The sequence below is a fragment of the Diadema antillarum genome, unplaced genomic scaffold (assembly GCF_040938485.1).
Source record: "Diadema antillarum isolate AM-2024a unplaced genomic scaffold, OU_Dant_1.0 scf00000001, whole genome shotgun sequence".
In the NCBI taxonomy this organism is placed as follows: domain Eukaryota; kingdom Metazoa; phylum Echinodermata; class Echinoidea; order Diadematoida; family Diadematidae; genus Diadema; species Diadema antillarum.
Window position 1 is genome coordinate 999714 of NW_027270890.1, and position 14790 is coordinate 1014503.

Here is a 14790-nt window from a genome sequence, read left to right on the forward strand (position 1 = left end):
AGGAATTGATTTGCATTTGTATTGTAGATGTCTGAGGAGGGAAGGTGAGGTGTACAGTGTACTCCCGTTAAAACGAGCACGGTTATAACAAAATTCCGGTTACAACAAAGTAAAAAATCATGCCCCAATATTGTCTGCTGTATATTTTTTATTGTGTATTCTTTCGGTTATAACGAAATTTTGATATTATGAAAAAAAACCTGCATAACGGGAGTCGACTGTATGAATAGCATGTCTTCTGATTAGTGGAATAATGCCACATTACATTCATTGTTTACAGTATATGCCATATATTTTGCAAATATAAAATTTCATGCAGTGAGATGCTGAGAGAATTTAGCAAATGATTGTACATGTATTTGCAACAAGAAATGCTGTGAGGGAAATGCAGTGATGAAATGAGAAAAAAGTCATCCCTTTTTGGGAAAAAAGCTAGTGATTTCCCACTGTTGAGCTGATATACAGCACATTTGTATTATGGTTGGCAATATTTTTGCAAGTTATTAATTCACAATTAATTTGCCAAAAATAAGAACACAGTAAAATATAACCACAAAACAGTAGTTTATGGTGCTCCAGTCCTACACTATGGATAGGGAACCTAACCAATGACTCTTGCATGGAGAACTTATGTACGAAATACAGAGATTCCAAATCCCAAGTATCTCCTAACCCATCGAGGACGAGTCCCGAGTATATTCGGGCAGGTGTCTGTGGAAAATGTGTGTTGTAGCAAAATCTGTCCATCTTCAACGGGTTAAACAGGAGATTATCCTGCCTGGACACCCCCCTTCCCCCCCCCCCCCCCCCTTGCAAACTGTAGACTCTGATTGCCCAAACATGCGTACACACACATGCGACATCTCTTGTGGCCATGGTGTGGAAGTTCTAAGGTTGTAGTACCATTGGTAATGTTATCCAGTAGTATGTAATGTTAGAATTAATCAAGTAGTTGCCCATAAAGACGGGTGAAAATCAGAGGCCATAAGGTCACCATTTTCTCTCCATAGATTTCATTGGGGTACACCCAGTGACGTTGATGCAACCTAATATTGCTATCCATAGATATCACTGGGGTACACCCAGTGACGTTGATTGCAGCCTATGTGCAGAAAGGGGAAAGGTCAATCCTTGTTCGGTGGTCAAGATCAATGAATTTAATAAAAATGTAAATTTTTTTTTTGTTGTTACATTTATAGTTCGAACTTACATGTTATGCCCCACTTTCATGTCATATACAAGGTGGCCTATTTGGTGTTGGAATGGGATTAAGATTGTGGGTTTTTTTCACAGAAGTCACCTGGGACACCCAATTTACAGGTGCTGACAGGAACATGCAACATAATATATATGTGGATTGAGTGAATGCACAACATTGGTAAAACACATCGGTGAAAGTTTGAGAAAAATCATTCAAAATTTATGAATTTTTAAAGTTTTGTGCCGCCATTTCAATTTTTTGTATCGTTTTCATATGTGTTGAAGTTTTCTTATCCAGCAATGGCTGCCCCCAAACTTTGAAAATGCATAATTTTTGAATGGATAGTCCAATTTCAAACTTTCATTGATGTGTTTACTAATACACATATTGATGTATTGACTCAATGCACATTCCCTTTTAAATGGAATAGATGGCCCGTAACATGGCCAAGACCTTCTTTAACACATAGCCACCTGTCTTGGGTTATTACTGTTCTCATCTCTAGGTTGCAGAGACTCCAACCCCAAGCACCTTCTGATCTGGAGATTCTCCCGCCTGAAACCCCTAGCAAACGGGAGACTCCAAGTTTATATGTGCGAAGCGCGAAGTTCCTAGGGTTATAGATGCTCTCTGGTGCTATCTAAGGTTTATTTTTGCAACATACGATAGCAATAAGTAAGAAATCCTTTCCAACGGGAGACATTGAGCCAGGGCAGGAGAAATTAAATCTCCAACGGGAGAACGGGAGATTTTGCAGAAATGGATTTTCGGCGGGAGATCTCCCGTCAAAAACGGGAGAGTTGGAGTCTCTGAGGTTGTTGTTTTTTTTTAAATTCCTGTGCATGCACAAATATTCCATATTGTTATCTATATAGGATGTTTTAGCAGCACATCAAATTGTGCATTCTTGTCTGCTTGTTTTTTATTGTGCACTACAAGAGCGTATTGAATGAACTGCATAGACAAATATATTGATTCGCCATAGGCTACCATTTTAGTGGCTGTGCTGTAATGATGATGATGATAATAATAATAGTATCCCGGCAATTACCCCCAGAGGAGTTTGGGTTAGGGTTAGGATTAGGTTCAGGAATAGGATTAGGATTAGGTTCAGGAATAGGATTAGGATTAGGTTCAGGAATAGGATTAGGATCAGGGCCAGGGGAAGGGTCCGGGGGTAATTGCCCAGGGGGTAATTGCCCTAGACCTGATAATAATAATAATAGTGGCTATTTGCATAGCGCACAGGTCCACCTTTCAGTGCTCATGGTGCTTCAGAAAAATACACCATATTTTGTCTCGTCTGCTATGTGAACTCTTGATACAATTCACTATTGCAAACATCTTGCAATAGTGCGAGTAGGTCCTTTTTTAGTGCAGAGCCAACAAGTCTAGTATGTTGTATGAGTACAGTACTTTTTTACAGTTTACGCTTTTAAAGTTTCTTTAGAATTGCGGCCTTTGACCCTATGACCTTAAAATTCACAAGAGAATCACTGTCAGGCACAACATGCAGAGACTCCAACCCAAAGCACCTTCTGATCTGGAGATTCTCCCACCTGAAACCCCTAGCAAACGGGAGACTCCAAATTGATGTGTGTGAAGCGCGAAGTTCCCAGGGTTCTAGATGCTCTCTGGTGCTGTATAAGGCTTATTTTTTGCAACATACAATAAGCAATAAGTAAGAAATCCTTTCGAACAGGAGACACAGAGCCAGGGCGGGAGAAATTAAATCTCAAACGGGAGAACGAGACATTTTGCAAAAATGGGTTTTCGGCGGGAGATCTCCCGTCGAAAACAGGTGAGTTGGAGTCTCTGCAACATGGATATATATTAGTTTCATGATACCTTGTGCCACTTCCGACATATGGAGGAAGAAGTGAAATTTAGCACTTTCACTTGATCTTTGACCCTTTGACCTCTTGACTTTTTGGCCAAAAACTTCCCAGAGAATTTCTGTTGGGTAGTATATACACCAAATTTCAAGAAAAATCCGGCAGGCATTGCATAAATATGATGGAAAAAGTACAATTTAATGAGTTGACCTTGACCTTTGACCCGATCTTTGACCTCATGACCCAAAAATTCCTAGATAATCACTGCCAGTCAGTACATGCATATGTACTATGTTTCATTAAGATACCTTGAACCATTTCCAAGATGCGAAAAATAAAAGTGAAATTTCAACATTTTCACTTGACCTTTGAACTTTGACTTCACGACCCCAAACTCTGAGAATCTTTATTGGGTGATGCATGTACTCTATACCCTAAGTTTCAAGAAAATACCATCAGGCATTGCATAGACATGGGGGAAATAGTGAAATTTTGAGCATTTGACCTTGACCTTTGACCTTGAGCATCTGCACCTAAAATTTGATAGGCACAACTTCACCCCCTCATACATTTACCTACCAAGTTTCATTAGGATACCTCGAATGGTTTTTTAGTTAAGCTGTCCACAAAATTGATTACGGACGGACGGACAGACAGAAGGACAGCTATAGACAACCCGAAAACATACTGTATACGCCATACATTTCGTGAGTCTAAATTTTTGCGAATCGGGACTTCACAACAATTTCACGAGTGGCTAAATTCGTGATCGTGGAGTCCTGTAATGAACGGAGAAATACGTCACATTCATATCGGCATTAGAGTCAATATTTTCGTGTGTTTTTAATTTTGCGAATAGCAGCTGACTTACGAAATTCGCGAAAATAAAAGCCTCGCGAAATATTCGGCATATACAGTAATGCCTCCAGCGACACTTATTGGCGGAGGCATAAAAACCCCCACAAAACATGGTGTATACAGTAACTCTTAATTCTGTCAACAGTATCTGCTCCACTTTTAGGAAGACCACAGATATTGTGTGCATGTGAGCTTTATTCTCCACACACTGTATTGATACAGATTCTCTCATAAAATTGCCCTGAATCACCAGAAAAACATTCCAAACTCCAGTCATGTCTTTACAGTATAGAAATATTTTATTTACAATACAAAATGCATGATGTATACATCTACAAAGATGTACTCATATTTGTGAACACGTTATTTGTACTGTGAGATTCTTTTTTTTTTTTTTTGCATATGCACAACAGAATGCTTCAACTTTAATTCAACTGCAATATGGTGTGCACAATTCATTTTCATGCTGAATTTGCATGCTATAATAAATAAATGGAAAGATCTGTGAATGCACTTGTTGCAATGGCAGGAAAACATGTTGGAGTGGAGTTCATCCGTCTTGTATTAATACAAATGTCAATGTCAAACATGGGAAACAATCATAGAAAAGACATTTTCCACACAAAACTAAAAAAACACAAGAACTATAGTCCCTAAGAGAATTTCCAATTCAAGCAATATACAATGAAAATGAAGGGAAGTACAATGCATCAGTAAAACAGGAAGTACATTGTCTAAGGCCATATTTCTCAACCTTTTTCATCCCAAGGCCCACTTTGGCTCCTCATTTTTTTTTTTTTTTTTTGAGGCCCATAATTATATCAAATACAGTATAAATGTTTAAAAATTCATTTTTGGCTGACATCATGGCCCACCTGTGAGAGCTTAGCAGCCTGCCAGTTGAGAAGCATGGGTCTAAGGCACTGGGTACATATAATACAGACCATGCCTGAAAGTGGAAGAATGCACTTCCTGAGTTGTCATATTCTAAAAGATCAAAGTCTTGACAAAATGCTCATGAACAATACAGTGCACTCCCATTATATTATGAACACTGTTATCATGAAATTCTTGTTACAATGAAATCAACATTCAGGTTCCAAAATTATCACCAATATGTTTATACACCATACTGTCAGTTATAAAGAAATTTCGATACAACGAAAGAAAGTTGCCGGTCCCAGTAAGGACTTTGTTGTAACAGGAGTACACTGTAGTTTGAATTACATGTACTTTCTCTTTATCATAACTGCACCATACTCTCATCCAAGGTTCACCTTTTATCATACCATTTACCAGACTAGAAGAATGGGTAGGTGCTGAAGTTTTTACATGACAGATGTAGGCACAATGCTTTCTGCCCCACTTGAGTCCATAGTCTGAAATAGTCCAAACAGTCTGTCAGGAATAACAATGTTACTTTGGAGAATGCAATATAATGATATTATAAAATGATATATAATACATGTAAATACACATACAGGGTAAGAATGGAGAGAGTTCATCAAGGAATAGAATCTGTTTAATATCGTCTTCAATTGCTGGTGATCACCAGTTGTATTCTTGCTAAAATCACTTTAACTAATCTAGCAAATGTCATTTATTTGCCTGAGGATTTCACTCATTCCTTGAATTACAGTGTTTGAATGAATGATATAATACACAGAAATAAGCACACATGTATATACAGGAGAGTGAAAAACTCATGCAGAGGTAGAATATTGTTTGACATCTACTGGAGTAGTATAAATGTATATAGTTATTTGCTTGAGTGGGAGTATTCACACTAATCGATACTGCTACTGTTTTGATACATTGTAATTGATGTAATCGATTAATACCCCGTTGAGGACAAGTCCCGAGTATAATTGGGCAAGTGTCATGGGGAAATGTGTGTTGTAGCAAAATCAGCCCATCCTCAAAGGATTAAACATCACGTAGCAACCACGTTCAGCAATGCTCTGAGATTGCAATGCTTTCAGCAAACCTTTTGGGTAATATTTTGCATTTTCATCATTGCCCAAGTAAAATAATGTTATCATAGCATAATTTCACACATATCTCATTCATAGGTCTCCATTTAACTCTTAATGTGCCAGACCCAAAACCCTTAACGTGCCAGACGTTTTTACCCAACGCCAGAAAGTTTGCGAACTGAATTGACAATGTAATTTAAAACTGCCATATCTTTGAAACTATTGTCTGTTTTGAATTGGGTTCTTCACAACAAATAACAAGAAATGATTGTTCTTTCGTGTCATGTAGTCAGTTTGCTGTAATATCTATCTGAACCTGAAATATTGAAGAAATAATCGATATCATTAAAAAATTATTACATTTTTTTGTGTAGTATGGAAAGAAAGAGTCAGGCATGATTTTTCTTCAATAGAACGCTCCCTTGACTCTGTGAGAAAGTTTTAGAGCTACATTTCCTCTTTCAAATGATAACAAATTTGTCTTCTAGAGTTGTATAATTCCAAAGATATTGGCAGTTCAATTTGTCTTTTCAATTTCATTTTCTGCCTTGGTAATTCATTCCCAAATCTGTGTCCTTTAGTCCCAGATCCTGTATTTAAAGCTCAAGTAAATCCCGCGTCGAGTCCTGGAAGAGTGTCTTTTGTCCACTTGAGAAGGAAGCACCCACTAATGCTTCTTTTGTCTCTACTACGGCCGGGCGTACTCTATTGAAATCGGCAGGCCTTTGTACGTGAGGAGTTTGTGCTCGTGCAATTCCTTGGTTTACAGGTCTACTCTCCGTCCACTGTACACGTACATAGACAAGAACAAAAGCGTGTTCTTCTTTTGTATAAGCTAGCAAGGGGACGATTAGTGAAGTTCACTGTCCAAGACAAAAGGATGAAAGACTTGACCGACGAACGAAAGCTTTACCCACTTTTAGGGACAAAATGAAAGCCGCTCCCGCAGGAGAGCGCCCAAGCAGAACAATGCGAGTGGAAACGCATAGACAACACACGCAGATTCAGTAGCATACACACGCGTGGTTTATCAATGAGACATTTGATCTATACACATCTCGCAGAGGGTGCGCTCTCTGTGGATTTTCCCGACGCGAAAAAAATAGATCTAGCTGAAAAATCACGCATTTACTCAAAATTTTTCAATATAAGCATACTCATATTTTTAGTGGAAACGATGGATATGCTAATCAGCTACCAGTACATGCAAATGGCAGTTTCTTGTTGTAACGCGTTTTGGTACCACAAGAACTTAATTGACCAATGTTTTTTGCGCTCTTCTTGGTCGCCGATCGGCGACCATGGCACGTCAGGACTAAGGTCGCCATTCGGCGACCATGGCACGTTAAGAGTTAAGAGCAAAAATCAACAGTCTGCAGTCCAAACTATGGGAGGGGGGAGGGGGGAGGGGGGAGGGGGAGGGGGGAGGGGGAGGGGGGAGGGGGGAGGGGGGAGGGGGAGGGGGGACTTGATCGTGCGAGTTGTGCTCAGAATGCTCAGCATTTGTGCGGTTGTGAATAATTTAAACATAATGAATAGTTTAAACAAACGATAAACTGTGCTCCCTGTTTTTCCCTCATGATGTATCACTTTTCAGTCTGTTGTTATTTTTGTCAGTCTGGGTTGCAACAGAAAGTGTAACTCTTGTTGCAAACTGGGACTCTGTGTGTAGTGACACAACTTCCAGATGACAAATATGACTGATATAAAGTATAGGGGATGTCACAAAAATATGTCCTACCCCTTGCAGTACAGAGAACCTTTAAAGGGACAATGCAATGCAAATGCATGCTGACTTGTGTTGACTCATAATGCTTTGATAATAACTTCTGTGACCAAAGCAATATCTAAATACAGTGTATGTGCCATACATTTTATAATAATTTTTCTACCATTTTCATTCAGAGTGCCCACAAAAATCTTTCTAAACCAAAGATTTGGTCAGTGATATTGTCTGTCAATCACTGGTAAAGCACTGATATGATCGACAAGACAATGGAATGCACCTTCTCCAAAGGCTGTGCAAAACTTGCATGTTTTCCTGCATTGTCTTCTGTAGGTCATATCAGTAACATGCACACAATCAGAAAGTTGATATTCAGTGGCATTACCAGGCTCCTGTAAGGACATGTCAATTTTTGTTTTGTTTTGTTGTTGTTGTTTAGTGTAAAAGTACGTCAAATTGTGATGTAGGTCTAATCATTGATGAATGTATGCAGGACTATTGATCCCACTGTCTTCATGTGATGTTTTGCTGCTGAGTGAAGTGGATTTTACAACCTCTTGGGTGAAATGACTTCTGTACTCCATAGTGGAGTGTGCCCTCTGTTGGTCATTGTCCCTGACCGGCTGCGTATTCAAGAAGCTGCTTTGTAGTTCCAAAACTCTCTTTGATAGCCTTGAACCTTGACTAAAGTCCCCATCTAGAAATGGATGGTTCTGGAGTGATGCTACATCCACACCTCTGTCATGGTGATAAGGTTGGGTGGTATTATATGTCTCCACTGATTCACGAGATATGTTTACAGGTGGAAGCATGATGTCCTCACTCACAGCTGAACACACTGTGGGGTGCTTACTCTTGTGCAAGGTTATGTCTCCCTCGTTTGCTGACAACTTTCTCCCTTTTCCTTCACTAGAGAGGTCATGCATTGAGCTTTGACTGCAACTTTTGCTCACATTATCACAATGTTGAGCCTGCTTCCTTGCACAATGGCCACTTGCAGTTTTAGCTTTGTTTTCTGGGTTTACCAATTTATTTGAAGAACATGCATTAGTGTACAAGTGTCCATTTCTAAGCTGCACAGCTGCATGGTGCCCATTATCATTTGCCATAGATGAGTTACGCAGTGTGCGACTGTTTGCCATCATCCCACTATGTCCAGGGACCCTGCTATTCTGCATTGGAGATCTTTGGCTATGTTTTTCTTCCATATTCTGTTGATCCTGTTGTGCCATTATTTGGAATCTCTCCTGCCTCATAGGAAATGTAGACAACTGTACTGCTCTGTCAGCTGAATGGCCTAAGTTTTCATGTTGTTCGTGTCCAGCAGGATTACTACCCTCTTTGACCGATAATTTCTGAGATACAGAACTTCTTAAACCAGTTCTCAGCTTAGGTGTTGAGGTATTTCCTCTACCTTGCACACCCTGTAGAGAAATCTGCTCACTCCTAGGGTCCCCGCCAGGCTGGTTTGTGAGGGACGTTCCCTGACGAGCTTTCAGGCTTTCATCACTGTGTATCACATTTCTTTTTCTAGCTGGAATCAGCTGCTGGTTCATGCCTGATATATCGTCAGTCTCTCCTGCAGAGTTCTGTGGAGTGTGTTTCATTTTAACAGCTTTGTTGATTGTTGGCTGATCTCTGCTTGATGGGTTGTGGTTTTGCTGGGAATGCCGCTCTTCACTAGAAATTATTCTGATGTGAATAAAAGAAACAAAGAAATCTAACATTAGAAATTTCCTATTTTCTTCATGCAAACATTAAAGTGAAAACAAAGTTCTGGTAAGGGCTTGAGAACCCATCTGGCACCATTTCATATTTGCTTGCAATATATCGAAAGAGTCTACAAAGAAACTTACCTGGCTGACGCGATTTGCTGGAATGATGAGTCGTTTTGGAGTATTTTGAGAAAAATAATAAAAGTAGGTAGACCAACTTTTATCCCAGAAGGCTCCAGACTAACTCGGTCTCAGGGAAAACTCGACCCTATTTCAGACAATTTACACACAGTTCGTGATCGCCATGTTCATCAGTACTCTATAATACTACGGGTACCAAACGAGGCCTTACTGAGCAGACAGGAAAGTGCGTGCTAATCCTGTACAAAACAAATGGACAGCGTGCGGTCCTCAAGCCTACTACATGTAGTATACGCACATCACCTCAGTTGCTGAGACGCGCGGTCTTTGAAGTTTTTGTTGTTGTTTATCAAGCGTCTTTGATTGTTTTTAGAGGTGCTTGAGAGGCGCACACTAATTTTGCATGCGCGCCAAAGAGGTTTTTGATGCGCGCGTTGTAACAACTCGGACCATTACTGCGAGTAGCCAGAACGCTACAATGTAGTTTATACAGGCCGCTCCCATATGCATAGTACAACACTGTACAATCCAGAGGGACAACCAATACAACTCATCTCGCCGTCAAGCAAAGCGAGGCCGAGTTATCCCCGAGTCCGAGTCTAGCCTGACCCCGTTCGGGTAAGTTCTGAGACTGAACGTTTTTGGTTAATATTTCCCATTTTCGTCGTTACCCATCGAATATCTTGTTATTGCAGCGTTATTCCGCACATTTCCTAGGCATACGTTCACATTTTGGAGCAAAATTTGACAACTTTTGCAGGCGTACCAGAACTTTGTTTGGGCTTTAATTCTTTAACATAATTTACTAAAGTCATTCAGAATACACAATGATATAGAATATGTGTACTTAGTTACTGGAACTGACATATGATGGCATGGTTAGTCAAGGTTGGCCCTATTTCAAAGTCACACCAACAAATAAATACTTCAATCATTTGGATGTGAAGTAAATTTATTTGTACACTTTGGTGGGCAATAATATGTCATAGGAGAGTTCATTAGTCCACATGCTTGAATCACTTCATTATGCATGTTCCATTTGCACTACCATGGCTACTCACCCTCAGTTTACTTTGTCATTTCCTCAAGTTGTGATACAGGAGGATCTGTGGACTACATGCTTTCAACATGACTACAGATTCTACCACTAGCTTGACTCCCACAGGAAATTAAGCCACGTTTTGAAATGGATGATGATGGTTCTGGCAGGAAAAGAAAGCACTGCTACATCGAACACTGACATACAACTTCTACAATACATACAACCACTTTAACCACAGGTGGCATGGCCAGGACCACAAGATGGCAAACTGCAGGCTTCACAGGTAAGCACCTGTTGGTTTGACCAAGGAGGGATGAAAGAACCATACTTCCTTGGTTTGACCAGCAACAATACTATCGGTAATACACCTTCAGCAAACACAACAAAGGGTAAAAGAAAAACAAACAAATGAAAGTCATGACAAAGGAACATCAGGGTAAAACCACCTAATCAGCCATTAGAGATTTGAACTAGAAGACAGAAGTCAACTTGAGGCTCAACAAGCTAGAAACACAAACTAGTCCTGTCTGTCGTAGAAGCTTTGCCAGCAGCAAAGAGCCAACTCTAATGGGAGCATCAATTCGATCCCACCAAGGATTTGAGAGCTGGGGGCATTGGTGTCCGTTGGAATATTCCATCACACTGGCAAAAATACCAAGTACACTGTACATAGAAAGTTGGACTATGCAGTTTGGAAAAAAAAGACTTAGAACTCTATCACTTCTGATTCTAGAGAAGAATATAATTGAATATTCCTTAATTAGGAGGTTTGGGCCCCCTAAGGGCTCCCAAAGGGAGCATGGTGCCCAGCTGAACAAATTGAGATCCTTACCCCCTAGGCATGCTACCTGCCAAGTTTGGTGAAAATTCATCAAGGGGTTTTCAAGAAGAATGTAAACATGTACAATTTAGGTCCCCATTGGGACCCATCCCACCCCCCTCTCCTGGGTCCAATGGCCCTGGGCATCCCTGATTCCACCGTGTACAATCTTGAAACAATAGTCATCAATGTACTAACTCATAGTATTAACTAAGCTCTGTCACTTCTGGTTCTAGGGAAGAAGATTTTGAAAGATTCTTTAATTTGCCGGGGGGGGGGGGGGGGGGGGGGGTGGTTGGCCCCCTGGGTTCCCCAAGGTGGGGCAGGGTGCCCATTTGAAGGAATTGAGATCCTATCCCAAGTTTGGGCCTGATCCTTTGGCTCAGGTGAGCTAATAAACAAGCAAAATATAGCTAACACTATGTTAACGTTCACAATGAATCTTCAGATTGCTCAGCAAGACAGCAGCATCGAACATATTGATCATCAAAGGCACAAATGCACCTGTGGAATTCTTTTGTACATCAATAGTACACTGACAACTGTTTGAATAATTACAGCCAGTTGGAACTCCAATTCTTAAACCTACTTGGTAGGCCTAACAATAAACTTGCTCTACTAGCAGCTTGTTTAAAACGGTATGCTTACAAATAATTCTATTTAAAATCATGCGACATTCATGCTTTAGTGCATTTGAGGGTACACTTTGGCTTAAATTTGGCTTTCCATACATGTCATGAATAATCTGAAATTCATGACTGACTCAGTTATTAGGCACAGGGATATAAGTGCAAAATGTGACAAATCCATCTAGTGGCCAGCTGTATTGATGCCTAAACCCTCAAAAAAAGAAGAGTTGTGTGAGGTCAAAATTGGTGGATATCCAGAACATCTTGGAACCTGAGGTGTTTCAAAGGTCATGTTTAGAGGCAAAGAGGTGAGTCTAATGTACTGATAGATGTATTTTTGCAGAATACAACAAGATGAAAAGAGAAAGTAGGTTGAGTTGTTTCAGTCCTTGCCTATATAGGTATGTGATGTATTCTATGCAAGTAATTATGAAATGACTGTATGACATTGCACTTTGTTGACAAATTTAAGTTCAAAGATATGATGAAGGGCATTTCCAATTGAGGTCATTCTGTATGTATATTCCATGTAAGATAAAAACAAAGAGAAATGTATATGGTGATACAGGGCAGGTGTAATCAAGCAATGTGACCCAACCAAGCTCAAGGTCTGTTCAAGATAATGGTCAAACTGCACTTCAGACACAGTGTCATTCAGATGGTGACATTACTTCAGTTTTTGCGTTGAAGCAACTACAATATGTACTCAAATTCCATTTTGATTCCACTAAACATTTTGGACTAGAAAATTGGCATTTGCTGTATGATCTTCTTTGCCCCAGATTTCCTTCTGCACACATGCCTCAAAAACATGCACTGTGAGGAGAAACATTATTTCAGCTTCAGGGGGATCTTGACTCTGAAAAAAAATCCCACGTGTATCTAAACAAATGATAAGTGTTCTGCAGAAGTTTGATTGAACCTTTCCTCTGTCAGTGTCCACTGTGTTTAAAAAAAAAAGAATCAGTGAAACTTTATCTTATGAGAACCTCAAGCTGCTGTACACTCAAGACTTGTACTACACTTGAATCCCTCACTGAGAGGAGTTATTTGCCTAAAACCCTCTAAATATAGATACTACGAAGCACGGTATGGGATGGCAAGATAGTTTTCACAATTCTTCTGCAAACACTTGCCAGTAATCTTCATGGATGTAGTGATACCTCAAACACACAAAGTTTACTTTACAAGTGAGACAGTCACAGACACCAAACTTGATCCAAACATGTGCAATACTGTGTTCTCCTATATATCTGAAATAGATCTAAGATAAATCTACAACTTCACACAGTATCTTCTTCATAAATATACATTTGTCATGAGGTAGAATCAACACAAAGATTATTGAAGAAAACAAATATACAATAGTTACACTGATATTCCAGGGAATCAAAAATGATATTACATTTTCCTTTTGAGCTGGTTTGATAGGCATCACAAACATACAAAATGTACACTGATTTTAAGATGCTAAAAGTAGTCTATTCATTTACCATATCATATATAATAGTTGAAATCATATATCTACATATGTAAATGAAGTTTCAAAATTCTACATTCTTTAAACATAGAAAATCAGACTTTGCCCCAATTTGTCATGACATGAGGAAACAAGGACTATCATGCAAACACAATTGGTACGCTATCTTCAAGTTTACAAATTACAAAACTTTTCATCCTTTATGTTTTACATAAGAACCAGCAACCATTCACAGGCTTGTCATTTAGTCCGGAGGGATAAGTGCAATCATGACTTGATGAAATGCTTTTTGTTTGTGCTATGCTCATTGTACATCTTTCAAAACTGGTTGGTGGGGTAAAAATTGATGTTAAAACACATATGACTTTGTTTCTGGTGAAATATGTTTCAAGACAGAGTTCTTGCAGTATCTGATCTATTTTTGGTCATTAAACCTATCATTTGAAACCCTTCTGTCTCATTTTGCTAAATACAAATTCAATGGATGTTTGGTATCAATGAACTCTCTCTCTGTTGACAGTTCTTGCCTAAAACTAGACATAATATCGTTCATTCATTTACTCATGACTCTTCCTCTCTGCCCTCTGCCTGTCTCTGACCACTTGATATAATTCTGATTTGACCAACTTCTAACCTGTGTCATACTCTCCACATCTTCATATATTCACCTCTGCCTAACCTTGCCCTCCTGTCTCTTGTAAAACTTGTGAATCTTTGCAGCCACATGCTGGCGCTCCTCACAGATGGCCATTCGGAGTGTCTCCTGACAACGCTTTTGCATGTCGGTGACATAGCTCATAGCAGAGGCTGTGAAGATTGATATGGCAGACAGAAAGGGGTGGGGACAGAAACAACTTCAATGATGTGGAATATTAAAGTTCAAAGATCAGAAAATCACTGATTGCCAACTTTAAGCTTAAATTGTAATAGATCAAAAATATTGCAAAGGCTTTCCTTGCATTGAACAATTGCCTTGAAGATATCTTCTTACACAAACAGGAAAGAATCTGAAGCAATATATATATATATATATATACGTGTGTGTGTATATATATATATATATATATATATATATATATATATATATATACATATATATATGCATTTATGGGTTTTTATTTCTTTGGAAGAAAAATATCATTCAAAATCCTTCCTTTAACACACCTGTGTCTGTCGTAATAGTTTATAGAGCACATTCTTGATAGCATGTCTTAGTAATTTTATAGGATAATTGGTCTTCAATTCTGAACAGAGATTATGTGTATTATTTTTTATTTCTTTCTGCCAACAAAAGTATTGACTGCAATATCTGTGACTACAGTGCTGTAACCAGATTTCAAGGGGTGATACCCTGTTGTGTGCTAACA

At 39.2% G+C, this 14790-nt stretch overlaps 1 protein-coding gene across 1 annotated transcript in view; it reads right to left on the bottom strand.

The window, feature by feature from the left end:
- Positions 1-8069: 8069 nt before the first annotated feature.
- Positions 8070-14790, bottom strand: part of LOC139721104 (uncharacterized) — a 51288-nt gene continuing 44567 nt past the window's right edge. The window contains exons 22-24 of the mRNA XM_071632467.1: positions 14092-14230; positions 9011-9288; positions 8070-8374 (exon numbers count right to left, since the gene is read on the bottom strand). Of these exons, the coding sequence (XP_071488568.1) occupies positions 8070-8374; positions 9011-9288; positions 14092-14230 (722 nt within the window). The remainder of the gene's footprint in view (positions 8375-9010; positions 9289-14091; positions 14231-14790) is intronic.